The 17,772-nt window shown below is 64.6% G+C and overlaps 1 protein-coding gene across 1 annotated transcript; it reads left to right on the top strand.

Annotated features, from left to right (window-relative positions):
* The first annotated feature begins 761 nt into the window (after positions 1 to 761).
* On the top strand, positions 762 to 15,835 carry SLC6A19 (solute carrier family 6 member 19). Its single transcript, XM_006198292.4, has 12 exons — positions 762 to 1,015; positions 7,465 to 7,605; positions 8,005 to 8,142; positions 8,391 to 8,572; positions 8,851 to 8,961; positions 9,171 to 9,283; positions 11,261 to 11,389; positions 11,492 to 11,648; positions 13,336 to 13,540; positions 13,678 to 13,837; positions 15,319 to 15,481; positions 15,592 to 15,835. Exons 1-12 carry the CDS (start codon positions 814 to 816, stop codon positions 15,793 to 15,795), a joined length of 1,905 nt encoding a protein of 634 aa, XP_006198354.1. The 5' UTR covers positions 762 to 813; the 3' UTR covers positions 15,796 to 15,835.
* Positions 15,836 to 17,772: the final 1,937 nt, after the last annotated feature.

The raw sequence follows: 17,772 nt of genomic DNA, 5'->3' as shown, positions 1-17,772 counted from the left end.
CCCCCTGCCCCCTGCAACTACTGCGGTCACCCTGTGGAGGCCACATCACTCTCTGGGTGCACCACTGGCTCCCTGTGTCTCCCGGCCTGACTGGTCTGCCCTGGGGGCAGGGACCCCGGTTCCCACTGCCGTCCTGGTGCCCAGCGAGGGGCTGCCTCGCTTGTTGCTCCCGCAGAAAGGACAGAAATCCCTAGGGCAGGGCTGAGAGGCAGCAGGGGGATGGTTTTGAGTCCCACGACAACCCGTGTGGACGGGGGCCCTGGAGCGGCGCTGGGTGCCTGATGCTGGTGGACCCTGCCTCTGAGGAGCTGTTTAGAGCCCAGAGCTCAGGCGGGAGGGGTCCAGCTGCTCCGAGTCAGTGTGAACAGGGCTGGGGGCTGCCCCCAGGGCCCCGGGCTCCAGCTTCTGTACCTGGACCCAGACAGGGAACAGGGTTGGGAGTGCCCGCTGGCTGGGAGAGGGCCTGCTGCCTCCTCTGAAGTGGGGGTGTGGCTGATGGGAGAGGCTCCGGGGGTCTGGGGGAGACCCCTGTCCTGCAGGACCAGGCGGGACGAGGTCCCTCCTCCCAGAGTGCGGGGGTGGGAGAGCCTCACCTGTGCTGTCAGGCTTGCTCGGGGGAGGGTCCAGGCGCCACGGCCGATAAGGCATTAACCGTCTGGCGGACTCGCCCTCCAGATCTGCTGACGCTTCCTTTCGGCCCAGGTGCTCAGGGTGAGGAGCCAAAGGTTCCCTATAAAGTGCTGGGGCTCTGGCCAGCGGCCACTCGCCCTCGCTCCGGGGCTGCACACCGCGAGGACCCACCCAGCGACCACGATGGTGAGGCTGGTGCTGCCCAACCCGGGGCTGGAGGCCCGGACCCCATCCCTGGGCCAGCTGGAGTACATTGAGGAGGAGGAGAGAAGCTCCCGGCCCAAGTGGGACAACAAGGCCCAGTACATGCTCACCTGCGTGGGCTTCTGCGTGGGCCTGGGCAACGTGTGGCGCTTCCCCTACCTGTGCCAGAGCCACGGCGGAGGTAGGCGGGGTCCGTCCGGGTGCAAACAGCAGGGACGTCCGCATCCCAGCGCCCCACCGGGGGCCGCAGGCAGGACGCTACAGCCTTCCCCTGGGTGCGCCGCCTCCACCCGTGGACTGAGCCCCACGTTTGCACGGAGGGCAGGGCTGGGGCCACAGTGTGACCACCTCCCCCGAGTCCTGGCACACCGGCTGGTTGGTAATGGGGGCACTGCTGCCCCGGCTCCTCCACGTCCAAGTGCCTGCACGGTGGGTAGGCCCCCACAATCCAGGACCCAGGAGCCCGGCCCTATTCCCAGAGAATGGGTCTGACCTGGGTGTGGGGGGTCCGAGAGGAGCCAGCTGCTCCTTGGGGGGTGCCCCCTCCCCTCCTCTGAGCATGGAAGGTGCCGGCCTGAGAGGCAGAAAGGCCAGCCCTCCATGCGTCCACCGTGCGGGCAGCGGGCCGAGTCCTCCCAGTGCGTCATCTGTGTCCCACCCCCACCGTAGGCACCTCACTCCCTGATGGACAGAGGAGGGAGCTGGGCTGGGAGCAGGTGACCCAGAGAAACGCTCAGGCCAGAGGCAGGGGGCCACCAACCCTACAACAGGCCACCCTCAGCCCCATCCTGCTGCCACCAGAGGCTTCCAAGGGAGCTCCCCAGGTCGAGGCTGCCCTCTTCCCCCAGATGCAGAGGCCCCCGGTTCTGGTCTTCTCCCTTCATCCACCCTCCTGGCGTCCATGAAGTAGAGGTCACATCGTGGTCCCCTATGGCCCCCACGCCGTCCTGGGGCAGGGGAGCTGGACCCAGGGAGAAGGTCTGGAGCAGGGGCTGGCGCTTGCTGGACAGACAGGCTCTGCAGAGCTGGCCCGTTGGATGCTCTGGGAGTGCTGCTGGCTTGCTGGGCTCTTGGACATCGTGCAGCAATGTGGGTCAGCGGGTGTGGCTTGGCTCTAACCTAAAGACCCTGCAAGCTCTCCTGGGCTTTGTGGTATGGTTCCCCAGGAAAGCAGAAGTGGAAGTGGCCACTCCTGGGTCGCTCCTGTGACCCCCTCGAATTGCCGAGGACTTGAGTGCTGGAATGTCTGGGAAGGTGTGTCTCGTGAGCTTCTGGTCCAGCTGTCCTTCCCAGGCAGACTCCACGGCCTCTGTGCCTGGGGGGCCTTGGGGAGCCTTGGAGGTCAGGAACTGTCCCTCCCAGCTGCCCCAGTGAGGCTGGTGCCCCTCCCTCTGGAACTGGGCAGTCACATCCCCCGGGGGCTGGCCTGCGGGAGGGTCCTGGCGTCACCCTGCTCCGCCTCTGGCACCTGCTCAGTCAGCACATGGACTAGATAGGCCTTCGTCCCCCGTGGGTAGAAAGGGGAGAGGCTGTCTGCTCCCCACCGCATGCGGGGCCCTCAGGCGGCTCGGGATGGACACACTTTGGGGGTGGAGGCCAGATGCTTGTCCCTGAGAGGAGAGGGGTAGGCCCCGGAGCTGGGCCCCGTGTCCAGGAACATGCTGGAAGCGGCTTTAAGTCCTTCAGTTGGGGTTGGCCAGGGCGATGACCAGGACCTACAGCTCCCAGAGAGCGTGGGCCCTTGACTGGGAAGAACTCGCCGTCGGAGGTGGGCTTTCGGGGCTGGGAGTCCCTGGGGGCAGCCTGGGAACAGCCTGCAGACGCTGTGGACAGCACGTCCCACATCACCCCGGAGACTGAGGCGGCCTGCCCGTCAGCCTAGGAGGAGGGGGCGGCGTCCAGCCCCTGATGTCCTGGTGAGCTACCGCCTCCCCCTCGTCCACCCGCCCCACCCGGAGGGCCTGTTCCCCGTCCTCTGGGCCTGCTGGCGGGGCAGGGGCTGTGTCCTATCCTTCACACCCAGGAGGCTGTCCTTGAGGACAAGGCGGCTGGCAACCTCTCAGGGAGACACTCCGACCCCGCAGAGCCACCATGGGGGCGGGGCCGTTGTGCAGCCTGCGGAGAAAGTGGCAGATCTGAGGGTCCTGAGGTCTTTCCAATTCTGACCACACGTCCTGGTTTGGTGAAAACTTAATTTGTCTTCAGTTATTGCCAGGAGTTTTGGGCAATTCACAAAGTAAATGATCATCTGCTTTATTTTCCACTTTATATTACGAAAAAAAGTAATACAGAAAGTAGAGAAAACCACAGCAAAGTCCCAGCCCACGGCCTAGTCTCACGGTCAGCAGCGTTTTGTGCTGTTGGCTGTGGGTATGGCCACGCAGCGTGTGCACGCGATCCTGGGCGACGGTGTCGCCGGGGACCCTGGTTCGGGGTCTCTCCCGTCGGGTCCCAGCCTGTCCGCGAGCAGCGGGTGCAGGGAGCACCGGGGGCTCCTCCCTGGGGGCCTGTGCCCTGGCCACCCGGCCGCCCTCGCCGCCGACCCATCGGCCTCAGCTGTGCTTCTGCTCTGGGTCTGCGTTCACCGTCAGGGTCTGTGGACGCGGAAGGAGCAGTCCCGCTGCAGGCTGACTTGTCCTCGCAGCCCCAGGATGCGGGCGATGGCAGCCGGCCCCCAGCAGCCCTGCAGGTGGGCGGGAAGGGATGGGGAAGGGCCGCAGCTGGTTCAGCTCAGATTTCAGGAGAGTCTGCTGCGCCCCCACTACCCCGACGTCTCTCTGCCTCCCTCTCCGCGGCTCCCCCCACACCCGCGTCTCAGGGTGGCTTCACAGCAGGAGTCTCCTCTGTCCTCCCGTCGCTGTGGCCCCACCCAATGTGGCCAGCAAGCTCCTTTCCCCCCAGCAGCCCTGGGGGGCACTCAGAGGGTCTGCGCGCACAGTTCTAAGTCCAGCCAACAAACAGGCAGTGCGCGCGCCGTTTGTCTGTCCTCACTCTGACCAAGAGCCCCCATCTGGAGGCCACACTCCAGTTTAGCTCTCTGGTCCCCACCCCCATCCCGCGCTCTGCAGAGCGTCTGAATTCTAGGAGGCGTGCTCACCGGTGCGCCACCAGCCTCCACGCCCCAGCTCTGTCCACGCCCACGCTCACCTCAAAGGCCACCTCTCCCTAAACCCCGGGGTGCACACTGGCTGCAGAAGGGGCTGAGCTGGGGCCCTAGGGGACAGGTCCGGGCAAGGAGGGCAGAGCAGGCCCTCGGACGTGTGAGGTGCAGGTCCCGCTTCTGGGGCGTGATCTCTAGACCCCGGACACACTGTCCACTACCTGCCGCCGGGCCTCCTCTTCACCCCCAGGCCCTCTGGTCAGCTTCTGTGACAGTAGGCAGGCCCTCAGGACCCTCAGATCTGCCACTTTCTCCGCAAGCTGCCGGCCCTTCCAGTGGTCACTCTGCCAGGTGCAGACTGGACCCCACACCCAGATCAGACCAGGCAACCAGCCTGAAAGGACGGGACCCGAGTGGCTAGTGGAAGAGTGCCAGACCTAGGGAAGGCAGAACCCGCCACCACTGCTTTGGTCCCTCCTGAAGGATGGTTCTGCCACGGTCCGGTGACTTCTCATGGACGGTGTGAATCTGGACTGTGGGGCTGGCAGGGGATGCAGGGAAGGCCCTGGCGAGGGGCGGGCCGCGGTCCTGACCTGTCCTTCAGGGAAACTCAGAGGGACCCCTGGCCCCTCCGTGGGCACCTGGGGTGGCGGGCAGTGTCCTGGGGGGAGGCTGGCCCTCAGAGGGGGCATCGGCCTCGGCTGCTCACTCCACACACAAGGCCCTGGGAACGGGAACGACCCCCAGATTTCCTCCTCAACTCAGGTCACAGTGTAAACCAAAGTCCAGACCCGGGGGCACAGCCTCAGCCTCCACTTCGCTCTCCTGCTGGAAGGCCGTGGAGGTGTACGGTCATCCTTCAACGGTAAACTAAAGTGAGACCCCCCGCCTGAGGCCACTCCGGGGACTCCCGAGGCCCCCTCCCAGCAGCCCCTCCTCCCTGATTTCTCAGAGAGGAAGCACCCGGGTTCGCCTGCTGCTCCCGCGCCTCCCTCTGGGTCTGTGTCTGTCCGCGGGGCCGCATCCGTCTCCCAGGACCTTTGGAACCAGGATCGGCGCCTGGCCCTTACATGGCTTTCCTCCTTCGCCAAGACCTGTCGCCCTCCCTCCTCCGCCCGCCCCCTCCTCCTCCACACCTTCGCCACAAGGGAGTGGCTGGTTAAAAGGGAAGATTCATATCCCCTGGGGTTTGGTGTTGCTTGAGTTTCTTGAGAGAAAAGGAGCCAAGTTTGCCCATCCCTGGAAACAAGGTGCTGAGTGCCTGCTTCCTGGAGAGCGCTGCCAGGCGGGGGGTGACAGGCTGGCGGACCCCACAACGTGGGGACTCGGGAGGGCTCTCTGGGCCCAGCCCACTTCTGGGGGGTGCAGTGGATGCATGCAGGGGCCCATCCACCCATCCTCTATCAGATCTGAGCCCCTGGTCCAGGAGGAGCTTGTGTGAGGGAAGGGTGCCAGGACCACGGGCAGCAGGGGAGGCTTCCTGGAGGAGGGGCTATCTGTGTGGGGTTTTCAAGGATGAGTAGGAGTTTTCTGATGGAGGTGAAGGGGCAGGGAGATGGGGTAAAATTGGCATCATGAGTGGAGGGGACGGGTGAAGGACATTTGAGAACTGTAGTCTCATTTATTCTTGGCAGTTTTGCCCAAAAGATTTTCAAATCAAGCTTCTGAGAAAACATTAGAGAGGCAAATCTTTTCTTATTTTAATTTTACCTTCACTGACCCTGGGATTGCCGCAATCCTGCCCTTAACCCTGCAGCCCCCAGACCCAGGGGGCTCCCCTCCCCGCCTCCCACAGGGGATCCAGCCGTAGACCTTCCTTTCCTGGTGTCTGTCACCACTCTCTGCTCTTTCTTGATGGCACATGAAGTTGACCTCCCTGCTGGGTCACGCTGCACCTCTGGCTTTCTGACCCTCGGCCCCCGTGCAGCCCCAGCACCAGAAGAAGCCTGTCCCCGGAGCCCCAGGTGGAGAGAGGCTTGCAGCCAGGAGATCGGGGAAGGCCTCGGGGGCCTGGCCCCCCCAGTGTAAGGGCCTCACAGACACAGACAGAGGAGCAGGAAGAGAGAGAAAAGGCGAGAGGTGAACCCAGGAGCCCAGGGGCGGGGCAGAGACTGAGAGACAGAAAGGGCTGAGGTCCCTCCTGCTCCTCCCTCGCCCCCCCGGGTCCCCCCACTCAGCACGTGCACACACACACACGGGCACACTCACACAGGTGGTCACACACATGGGCATACCCACACACTCATGCTTACACACTTATTCACACACTTACACGTGGATGCACACTCAAAAATACACTCCCTCAGACCCACATGCGTAGGTACACGCATGCACGTGCACACACAGGCACACATGCACACACGCAACGCCACGCCAGTGAGGACTCTAGCTCGGGTCTGACACCCACGCTGACCCGGAGGCCGGTGCGGGGAGGAGGGGGTGTGGGAGAGGGTGGGACAGAAGTGGAGGAGCTGGGAGGTCTGGGGGAGCACAGAGAACGAGTGTGTTGGGAAAAGGAGGATGGGGCTGCACAAATGTGCAAGGTGTTGGGGTGTCCCAGCCGGGGGTGTCCCGGGTGACCCCCTCACTCGGCAGGCCCACAGCCAGACTCCAGGAGGCACTGGGAGGTGGCCCCAGAGCAGCATCCCAGGTCGGGGATCGTGGCTCCCGGTGTCCAGGGCCCCCAGCCTCGTGGCCCTGCCTACACTGTGAGTCCTGCTGCGACAGTGTTTCCAGCTCTTATCGCCTGTTCTCTGTTGCCGAGCTTCATCCTGACCGCGCCAGTGACCTTTGGTAACCGTGATTGTGCTATCTCTGCGGGATTGCTGTGCGCAGTCCCCTGCCCTGTGCACCTGGAGAGACTCCCAGATTTCCCCAGAGCCCGGGTCGGGCGGAAGGGGCAGCTTGGAGGCCCGACTGGGCTCAGGACACAGCCGGTGGGGAGCTGAGGACGAAGCAGCAGGCAGGGGCGTGGAAGGGAGGAGACGCCACTGCCGGGTGGGACCACGCGCACTGTGAAGGCAGGCGTCCCAGGTCCCCGCCCTTCACGGACGCTCAGAGACGTCCACAGAGCTCCTGGCCAGCATGGCCGGGCCCTGGAGCCTGCGTCCAGCTCCTCCGTGTCCCCAGAGCAGGGCGCATGCTTGGGCTGAGATCCCCCTCTGCATGATGTCCGGTTGCCTCTGAACCGGGGCTCCTCGGGGCCCCTCCTGTCTGCCCCTCCTGGATTTTGAGTGATGGAGCCTCGAGGGTCCACGCCTCCTGGAGGGGCTCGCCCTGGCCACGGCCCCGCCCCAGGCTCCGCCCCCACGCAGACACCATGCCCAACCCTCCTGGGGCTGCAGGCCGGGCACCGTCCTGCGGGGACGGCAGACCAACTGGACACACTTGGGAGGTGACACAAGGTGCCCCCCCAACGTGCCGGTGGCCATCTCGGGTTTATTGACGCGGTATCCTTTGTATTTGGGACAAAGTTTGTCCCCAGAGGTGGCCTTCAGCTGTCCCTGACCACGCTGTCGCCCCCAATGCAGGGGCGTTTATGATCCCGTTCCTCATCCTGCTGGTCTTGGAGGGGATCCCCCTGCTCTACCTGGAGTTCGCCATCGGGCAGAGGCTGCGGAAGGGCAGCGTGGGCGTCTGGAGCGCCATCCACCCCGCCCTGAAGGGTGTAGGTGCGTGTTCCCTGGGCTTTGGGCGCCCTTCCCTTTACACTTCCCGGGGCTTGACGGCCCCCAACTTGAGGCCTTTACAAACCCTTCCTTAGAATGTCACTGGGGTGTAGTCTGCAGGGTCCTGGCCACCAGGGACCAGCACAGACCATCCAAGTTCCTGGCACCCGGAAGGGGTAGACACGTGGGGAGAGCGGAGCCCCACACGCCCTACCCAGAGTAGGGCCCAGAGGGGACGCTGACCTCTGGGGCTGCCCCCTGCTGCCTGGGACTCCTCTGTTCACTGACACACAGTGTGTGAGGAGGTGACCCCAGCAGTGCCCCCACCCCTGCACTGCCCCCACTCACCCCAGCAACGCCCCCCACCGCCCCCGCTCCTGGTGAACGCCCCCACCCCCGCAGGCATCGCGTCCATGTTCGTGTCCTTCATGGTCAGCCTCTACTACAACACCATCATCGCCTGGGTCATGTGGTACTTCTTCAACTCCTTCCAGGACCCCCTGCCTTGGAGCCAGTGCCCGCTCAACGCCAACCAGACGGGTGAGCCCTTCTCACGTGGGACCTGCACACTTGCACACGCACCCATCCCACTCGGGCACGTGCGTGGTGAGCACGCCGGGCCTGCACTCCGACCTCCTCCCTCCTGCTCCCACCCCCCGCGCCCCCCGCCCCGAGCTGGCGTGGCCCCACGCCTACACACGGGGGCGCACTTGAGCAGGCATCCCTGGCGAAGGCCCCCGTGGGTCGCGCTCCCCGTGGCTCATGCTGACCGTGCATGCCCGTCCCAGGCTACGTGGAGGAGTGTGCCCGCAGCTCCCCTGTGGACTACTTCTGGTACCGGGAGACCCTCAACATCTCCACGTCCATCAACGCCTCAGGCTCCGTGCAGTGGTGGATCCTGCTCTCGCTGACCTGTGCCTGGAGCGTGCTCTACGTGTGCGTCATCCGGGGCATCGAGACCACGGGCAAGGTGCGGGCGGGCGCTCGCGGGGGCGGGGCTCCTGAGCTGCTGCTGTCCGGCTCCGAGGGTCACAGCCGGCTCGGCTGGTTGCCTGGGCAGGCGCCCGAGGTTCAGTGCTGGTCCAGACGGCTCTCAGCTGAGCACGGGTGTGCTCATCTGATCGGCAGGAGCCAGACAGCGACCATAGTGGGAAGCAGAGGGAGGCTGGGGCCTGAGCGCTCGGAGGAGGGCGGGGCGGGTCCTGTGTGGCCCGGCCCGGCCCCTCAGCCCACACCTGCCCTCCCCAGGCCGTGTACATCACCTCGACGCTGCCCTACATCGTCCTGACCATCTTCCTCATCCGGGGCCTGACGCTCAAGGGTGCCACCAGCGGCATCGTCTTCCTCTTCACGCCCAACGTGAGCCTCCCGCTGCCTGCCTGCTCTGCCCCGCAGCCCCGGCCGGTCCCGGGTCCTGGGGTGCGAGTGTGCTGGGTGGAGGGTCGCAGCTACCGCTTTGGGGCCCCTTGCCCTCTGACCTCCACCCAGCCAGGCACCCTGCCTCCGGCTCACGGTGCTCCGGTGGGCTGGTCCTCGTGGCGCGCGCTGAGGGTGTCCATTGGCTGCAGGTCACGGAGCTGGCCAACCCGGTCACCTGGCTGGATGCGGGCGCGCAGGTCTTCTACTCCTTCTCGCTGGCCTTCGGGGGCCTCATCTCCTTCTCCAGCTACAACTCCGTCCAGTGAGTGTGCGGGGCCGCCGGGCCCCACCAGGCACTTCGGTCCCCCCCCAGACCCAGTGGGGATCGGCCGTGAGGGTGGAAGGAAGGGGACAGTGCGTGGGTCCCGGGAACACACGCGCCCGGAGGTGCTGCTGCAGATCCTCTGGATGCGGGGTGTGGGGCTGGAAAGAGGCTTGCACACTGTCAGGGGGCGTGTTCACAAGCTGGCGCTGAGAGCGAGGCCTGCTGACCGTCTGGCCTCCCCTCTGTGCCTCAGCCCTGGGGACAGCGAGCCCAGGCGCTCTCCCCTCCCCTGCTTGCCCCTCAGCACCCAGGACCCTAGATGCGGGCCCCCTGCAGTCCACCCCGGCTGACACCCACACTGACGGGCTGCAGCCCCCAGGGCCTCCAGAGGAGCACAGCAGAGCCAGTTCCTCTCACAGACTCAGAGTCCCTGCTGCGTCTCCCCATCAAAAGTGCCCTGCGTCCTGGGCCCTGCGTCCGGCAGAGGCAAACCCGCAGGCCGAGGCCTGCCAGGCTGCAGGTGGTGAGACACGGGAAAGGAGGCACAGACAGGACGGGGGTCCTGGCGAGGGGGGCCGGGCCGGGCCGGCTGAGGGTCAGGGGCTGGGGCTCCAGCGCCACACGAGCAGAGACTCAGACAAGGAAGGGTGAGTGCGGCTGCCCGGCCGCGAGGAGGGTGGGGGTGGGGGCCGCGGGCGCCGTGCGGTCCAGCAGACTTAAGGGTACGCGGTGACAGCCCCTCTACTTGGATGCTCCCATGCCGCACAAGCCACCCCCTCCAGGCGCACAGTCCCGAGGGCTTAGTGTATTCAGAACTGCGCGATGATCTCCACCTTTGAAAGAAGCCCATGGCCTGCCCTCCGCGGCCCCAGCAGCACTCGAAGGCTTCCCCTGGGTGGGTCGGTCTCTGGGCTTTTCACAGTCTGTCCCCTCCGGGTCGGTCCTCTGTCTGGCTCCTCCCAGGAGCGTGAGGTCCTCGAGGCTCGTCGTGCTGCCCCGTGTCGCTTTCCTCCCTTTCGCGGCCGAGTCGTACGCCCGTGTGGACGGGCCACTCTGGGCTAGTTTACCGTCGCCCTGCCGCTGGACCTCTGGGCTGTGCCCACCCCGCTGCTGTGAACGAGTGTGCGCGAGCTCACGGGGCCTGCTTTCTCCCCGCAGGCACCCCCAGGGGTGGGGCTGCGGGGCGGTGTGGTGGCCCCGGGTCTCACGCGAGAGGAGCTGTGCTCCACGCGGCCGCCACGGGTCACAGTCCTCCGGCCGCGCGAGGGGCCCCGATCCCCCACACCTGTTGCCCTTTGATGTCCTGGTTCTGGCTGTCGCGGTGGGTGTGGGGTGGTGTCTCTCTGGGGTTTGATTTGTGTTTCCCTGAGGGTGAAGGGACTGGCTTTTGACGGAAGCATCTGGAAGGAAGGTGTCCGAGGGAGGAGGGCGGGGGCTCAGGGACTGTGCCGAGCTGAGGACGGGTTCAGGTGTCCAGGTGGAGGTGGGGAGGCCCCAGCAGGGAGGGCCTGGGGCGGGCAGGAGGGAGGACGGAGGGCGGAGGCGGGGAGGCCAGGCGGAGGTGGGGGCCCCGGCCCAGGCTGTCTCTTCGAGGCCTTTGTGGCTGGTGAGCTGCGAGGTCAAGGCCTGGGCCGTCCTTTCCACGTGGGTTTGACAACTCACTGGCCTGAGTCCAGAGCATACACTGGCTGAGCAGGGACTTGCACACAGGGGTCCCCAGCTCCAGCTCTGGGGTCCCCAGGGATTCCAGGGGGGCTGTGGGGCCACCAGGTCACGGCAGGGCTTGGGGACGGCCTCCGTCACCTTGCACTCGGCCAGCTGTGGAAGAACAGGCGGGCTGTGCCCTCCGCCAGAGCCGGCCTGAGACGGGGCTCTGACCGTCCTGCCCGTGCTGTCACGGGCTGGGAGGGTGGGCGTGGGGCCCCGGGCCTGTGGTGACCGGACACTGCCCTCAGCCACTGCCCTCGTCCGCAGCAACAACTGCGAGATGGACTCACTGATCGTGTCCGTGATCAACGGCTTCACGTCTGTGTACGCGGCCACCGTGGTCTACTCCATCATCGGCTTCCGCGCCACCGAGCGCTTCGATGACTGCTTCAGCACGTGAGTGGCCTGTCCATGCTCCAGTGGCCATGTGCCTCGCCTCCGAGGAGGCTGCCAGGCCGGTCCCCGCCCAGGCCGGCGTCAGCCTGGCTGTCTTTCCAGGAACATCCTGACCCTCATCAATGGCTTCGATCTGCCGGAGGGCAACGTGACACAGGAGAACTTTGCAGAGATGCAGCAGTGGTGCAACGCCTCCGACCCCGCCGCCTACGCAGAGCTCAAGTTCCACACCTGCGACATGAAGTCCTTCCTCTCCGAGGTGGGCCCTGGGCCGCAGGGCAAGGTGGCAGCCAGCCCTGGGCAGACCAGTTCCCGGGGGCCCGACCCCCAACACGTGCCCTCCCGCCCGCCCGCCCTGATTCTCCTGCCCCGAGGGTCCTGGGAGGCCCAGGCAGGGTTCAGGGGCCTCCATGGGCCTGACTCCCCAGCGTCACGTCAAACACACAGAAACACCGCACGGTCCATTTTTACCATAATTCCTGCCACAAGAAAGTCAGAGTCATTGTAACTGCACTCTCGAAGTCACTTGGCAGCTGGTGGCACGTTTTATTTCAGACTGGCTGACAGTCTCGGCCGTCACGGTGCCAGGAGACCATGGTCTGATGCTCTGACGCCCTGCGATGACTGACGCATCATGCTGGGAGGCTCATGGGCCAACAGTTATTAGTTTAATTTTTGCAGTTTTCTTGATTGGGGACGCCCACCATTCCAGGGCGTGCTGAGCGTTTTGAGGACCTGGTTCTGCTTCTCCAGTTGTAGCACGATCTGGATCTGGCCAGCAGCAGGACGCACAGAGCAGAGGGTCACTCTGCCTGGCTCTGCGGGCGAGCGCAGGGCGGGAGGGAGGGCGTTGACATGGTGATGGAGAGTCTGAATTTCCTTTCTTTCTAAAAAACAACCTCATTGAGGTCTGAGTCCGTGCACTGAGCTTGACTGCTCTCAGCAGCTTGCTGGGTTCTGGTGAGTTTCTGCAGTCTTGCCCACCAGGAAGCTTTCCCTTAGCGGGAGCCTGCCCCACCCCCAGCCCCAGGCACAGCCGAGGGGCCTCTGTCTCTGGGGATTCGCTTTTCCTTCGTGGGCTGGGCCGGCTGCTCTCAGTCACTGTCAGACGCACCCTGTGCCGGGTGGATCAGAGCTTCACTCTCCCCTGTGGCCACGCGCTCTACCTTGGTGTGGACGCCGGATTTCCCTCAAGTTGCCCCTGGCTCTCCTCTCCGCAGAGCTGAGCCCTTGTGTGGAAGGGTCAGCTCGCTGTCCTGGGAACTCCATGTACGCTGCTAAGTTGCCTTGGAGTCCCTGGCTCCTGATGGATTCCCGGGGCCTCCCGCGTGGGCCCTGGACTCCCTGGAGGAGCCACTGGCTCCTAACTCAGTCCAGCCCAGCACAGGCTCCTCTGCGGAAGTTCCACTCCCAGGAACCCACCCTGAGATGGGGGAGCTGGTGCCTGAGGTCCCCGACCCACGTAGGGCCGGATGCGGGGGCTTAGAGTCAGCCCAGGGCCCTGTGTGGAGCATGGACACAGTCGCGGGCCTGTCTGTGCATACTGCATGCCCCACGGGCCGCTCTGACTGTCAAGGGGTGCCTGTCCTGGGTGTCCATTTAGGGGACCCGCTCAGGCCGCGTTGAAGTCACTCAGTGCTCGGGACCAGCCGTGGGCGGAGCCCCGTCTGAGCAGACGGTGGTGCGTGCGTGTGTCTGTCCGGGCAACATGCACCCTGACCGTTGCTGGACAATGTGATCAACTGCCCTGCTCTGAAACTACCTCAGCTTTGAAAATACACTTGGGACTAAAAGGCAAAATCTGGCCATTTCACAAAACGGCTCAAATCAGCCCGATACTTGTGCGGTACTGGCTCAGCAGGTGGAGAGCTGTCTGCTGACGGGGCGGGGGGACCATTAAGGGCGGCCGGGGGAGCAGCCACGGCTGACCTGTCTGCCCCGGGCAGGGCGTGGAGGGCACCGGCCTGGCCTTCATTGTCTTCACCGAGGCCATCACCAAGATGCCGCTGTCCCCGCTCTGGGCCGTCCTCTTCTTCATCATGCTCTTCTGCTTGGGGCTGTCGTCCATGTTCGGGAACATGGAGGGTGTGCTCATACCCCTGCAGGACCTCAATGTCCTCCCCAGAAAGTGGCCCAAGGAACTGCTCACAGGTAGGGGCCGGGGCCGTGTGGGCGGAGACGTGAGGACGGGCCTTGGGGGACATGACCGCGGTGCAGCTGCTGGAGGAGGGGAGCAGCCGGCCCCGAGCCAACATGGAGCCGGTGTCCTCCCTGCGTCTGCCCCGCAGGCCTCATCTGCCTGGGGACCTATCTCATCGCCTTCATCTTCACGCTGAACTCTGGCCAGTACTGGCTGTCCCTGCTGGACAGCTACGCCGGCTCCATCCCCCTGCTCATCATCGCCTTCTTCGAGATGTTCTCCGTCGTCTACGTGTACGGCGTGGACAGGTAGGAGGGAAGGCGTTGGGCTGTCTCCGAGGGGAGCATTCAGGATGGGGGAGGCAGGCCGGCCATGACACGGGCCCCAGCGTGCGTTTCCCCTCTGAGATGTTGTGCTTTGGGTGCGGGACTGGCCCTGGGGGGCGGGAGGGAGCGCAGATGGATCCCACTTGGATGCCCGTTCGGGGCGATGCAAACAGTACGCCGTCCAGCTTCCAGATGCCCCGGGACCTAAGGCACAGAGGAGCAGAGGAGCTGCGGAGTCTGGGGGCGGAGTTGGGGAGAGGCGAGGCTGGAGGACAGGGTGGGCATTTGCTGTGGGTAAAGGCTTCCCCGGGGACCCTGCCCACCCGAGGTGGGGAACTGGGTGTTCCACTCCGACACCCCGGGGCTTGGGGAGGGCCCCTCAGCCAGACAGTGGCTCAAGCAGAGGAAGGCAGACAAATGGGGCCTGGTCAGCCGCCCCCTTGGCCAAACTTTCAGGATGTCATCGGCCATCACGGACGGTGGAGCCCAGGAAGCAGCGCCCGTGTTTTGTAGGAGCTGGACTCACCGCAGCTCCAGAAATGATCCGCCAGAACCTGTTCGCATTAATTGCACGGGGCCCGCCAGGCTGGGGCCCCGACGCTGCCCCGAGAGCACACGTGTGGAAGGACACACACGTGGGACGCTCTCAGCGACACAGCTTGAGCCAGCCCGCGCGCTGTGGGGAGGCGGGGGCACACGGCAGGCCTGCTCTGCGGGGCGTCAGAGGACGCCGGGCAAGGTGCTTAGACTGAAACGTGCAGACGTTGCCGCGCCTGAGACGCTGGTCGTGGTGCAGGCGGGAAACCACCCACCTGTGAACGGCCCGAGGACACCGGCCCCGTCGCGCCGCGGGTCGCTGCTCAGGGAGGACCGCCCCAGGCAGGAGAGCTCGGTCGGCCCGGGCACAGGGCCTGGGCGTCTGGCCGTCTCCAGCGCGTCCTCTGGGTTCTCCGGGCCCCGGACAGCTCACGTCCTGCTGGCTCCGTTCTGACTCCTGCAGACGGCAGACTTACTTGTGCAGCAGGGAGCTGGGCATAGGCGGGCGGAGAGGGTGCGGCTGCCCACATTCAGGGCCGCCATCCTGCCCAGGAGGCTGACACTGGAGCTTGGGAGGCCTCTCTTCTCCGTCCCCTGAAGTTTTGACCCTACTGGCATAAGTGCCTGCAGGGGCCTGAGGAGGACGAGGCCTCTGACCAGAGTCCACAAGTCCAGCTGGGCAGTGGCACTGCAGGGCGGCGGGAGGTCCTGGAGGCTCCGAATCGGCTCCTGCTGCACTGACGGGGGTCTGCCCAGGGGAGATGCGTCTTTGCTCAGAAGGGTGTCATGGAGGACGGGTCAGGGTATGGCATCACAGGATGGTGACCGTTTGTGCAGGCATGGAGGGGCTGCCGGCCCTCTGCCCTCTCAGGGTTAAGGGCTCATCCACGTCCCCTGGTGACGGCTCCCTTCGGCCTCCGTTCCAGGTTCAACAGGGACATCGAGTTCATGATTGGCCACAAGCCCAACCTCTTCTGGCAAGTCATGTGGAGAGTGGTCAGCCCCCTGCTCATGCTGGTCATCTTTCTGTTCTTCCTCGTGATCGAGGTCAACGAGGATCTGATATACAGCGTCTGGGACCCTGCCTACGTGAGTCCGGGGCCTCCAGGTGGCGGCAGGGCCTGGGTCTGCCTCCCCTCCCCCTGAGGCCAGGAGGGTCACGGGGGCCTTCGCTCACCCCATGGTGGCTCTCTCTCCAGGAGGAGTTTCCGAAGTCCAAGAAGGTCAAGTACCCGCCCTGGGTGTACGCGGTGGTGGTCCTCGTGGCCGGGGTGCCCTGTCTTATCATCCCTGGCTTCGCAGTCTACAAGCTCATCAGGAACCGCTGCCGGAGGCGGGGGGACCGCCAGGGGCTGGTCAGCGCACCATCCTCAGCCTCTGTGAACGGGGACCTGAGGTCCTGAGCAGCCCAGCCCACGGCCTGCAGGCGCTGGGGTCGGAGGAGGGGCTGGGCCACACGCATGTGTGCCGTGTGTGAGCGAGTGTGTGCACATTGCGAGCATGTGACATGGGCACAAGCGTATGCCCAGAGATGTATGTGTGCATGTGTGTGTGTACAGTGCAAGTGTACAAGTGTGGTGTGTACGCCATGTGTGGGTGTGTGGGCCTGTGTATGTATGTGTGCAGTGTGGGTGTACGTAAGTGTGTGTGCATTAAAAGGGACAGGAGAGATCCTCCTGGTAGGGGTGCACATACGTGTGAGTGGGTAGGCACATGTATGTGTGTGTGTGCATGTGTGTGAGCACAGATATACGTGTGCTGATGCATGAGTGTATCCGCATGTGAGTGTTTGTGCTGTGCACACGAGTATACGTGTGTATGTGCATGTGTGCAAAGCTGTGTGTGCATGCAGACTCTGTGAGGTCCTGCCCTGCCCCACACACGCTCAGAGGAAGAGCAGAGCGACACTGGTGGGGGAGTCGGCCCCTTTGGGACGAGTCTCTGGCCCCCGCCTCTTCCCCTTGCTGTCACCTCCCGACCCAGGGCCCCCGTGGTGTGGTCGGGGCTTCTCCCCCGGGTCCAGGAGCATCTTTCGCGAGCCCCATCTGGAAGAGGCTGATGAACTTGAGAGAAGCTGGTGAAATCCTGCTGGCCTGCCTGTCCGCTGGCCAGTGAAGAGGTCCCGTGTCCGGGCCACATTCTGGCGTGCTGAATGCTGACCCACTTAATCAAAGTTTCTGGCTGCCACAGATAGATGAACAGTTAAATAAAACTCAACTCGGGTAATTTAAGGCAGAAACCCCCCTTTGCATTTTTTAAGAGAACATTAACTGTGTAAATATTTAGCCAGTTGTTGGAAAGGGCGGGTTACAGGGTAACTCGGCCCTGGCCACCGAGGTTGCGGACAGCTCGTGTGTCCCAGCAGTCAGGGACCGTGAGGGCCCGGAGACCACTCGTCTGGTGCCGCGCTGGCTCCTCCCTCCCATCAAGGGAGGGATGTGACATCCAATCTCAGCCCACGCTGCATGGGGCAGGGGTGTCTGTTCCACGTGGTCCCCTCCACTGTCCATCAAAAGTCTGGAAGTTTAAGTTAAACTGGACCTTGTGAGAGTTCTCAGGGAGGGGACCCATGTGGAGGGCGGGTGCAGCGCCACGTTCCTGCACTCAGAGACTTCCCAGTGTCCCGTGGGGTCCCACCTCCTCTGCTCCCCCGGGGCATCCTGGCCCTCCCTTGGGGAAACTCTGGTCAGGACCCCATGCATACACCCCCCCAGCTGGGCGCGTGGAGGGGAGTCACGCTCGTGGGCGCCCCGGTGGGGCTGGCGGTCTCCTCACTCGGTGAGGGCTACTTTCACAGACTCGGTGTTCGGCAGACTGTGAGAAATGTGGGTTTTGTGGGTGCTGGTGTCTAAATAAATCACTCCTTTTCATATTCTTAGCCTAAACGTTGTCTAAGTGCAGAGGACAGCCGACGGCCGTGCCCAGTCCTGAAGGGCCGGCGCAGGACTGTGGCTTTGCTGCGTCCCCAGGTGCGCCTCCCCCGTGCCCGAGGGCCCATGATGTGCGGAGGGGTTGGGCCTTGGCCTCAGGAGGTAGGGGCTGCTGGTGAGGTCCCTGGGTGGGGAGGCAGGGGACGAGAGCAGGAAAGGACAGGGGGAAAGGCCTGTGCAGGTGACCTGGGGCCACTCTCCCCTCCCCCGAGCACCTCCTCCCCTCCTGTTCCCTCTTCTCCGATTCTCCCTTTTCTTACTTCCCTCTCACCCAAAAAGGAATCGTTTAAAAACGTGTCCCCTGGGGCTGCGCTCCAGGACCCGCACGTCTGGAACTGTGCAGCCCGGTTGTGAGATGCAGCATCCGGGTGTGATACTGTGGGTGCAGGGCCGGGTCGTCCTCATGGAAGCGTCTGCTGGGTGGGGGGCCCGCGTGTCCAGGGAGCCCCA

This window comes from Vicugna pacos, chromosome 3 (genome assembly GCF_048564905.1).
Source record: "Vicugna pacos chromosome 3, VicPac4, whole genome shotgun sequence".
Taxonomy (NCBI): domain Eukaryota; kingdom Metazoa; phylum Chordata; class Mammalia; order Artiodactyla; family Camelidae; genus Vicugna; species Vicugna pacos.
The sequence above is the reverse complement of the archived record's forward strand: the minus strand, read 5'-3'. Positions and strand labels throughout refer to the sequence as shown.

Coding starts and splice junctions, on each gene's coding strand:
- SLC6A19 (XM_006198292.4), top strand. CDS start 814: ATGGTGAGGCTGGTGCTGCCCAACCCGGGGCTGGAGGCCCGGACCCCA. Junction 7,606..8,004: donor CCCCGCCCTGAAGGGTGTAG/GTGCGTGTTCCC, acceptor CCACCCCCGCAG/GCATCGCGTCCATGTTCGTG. Junction 8,143..8,390: donor GCTCAACGCCAACCAGACGG/GTGAGCCCTTCT, acceptor TGCCCGTCCCAG/GCTACGTGGAGGAGTGTGCC.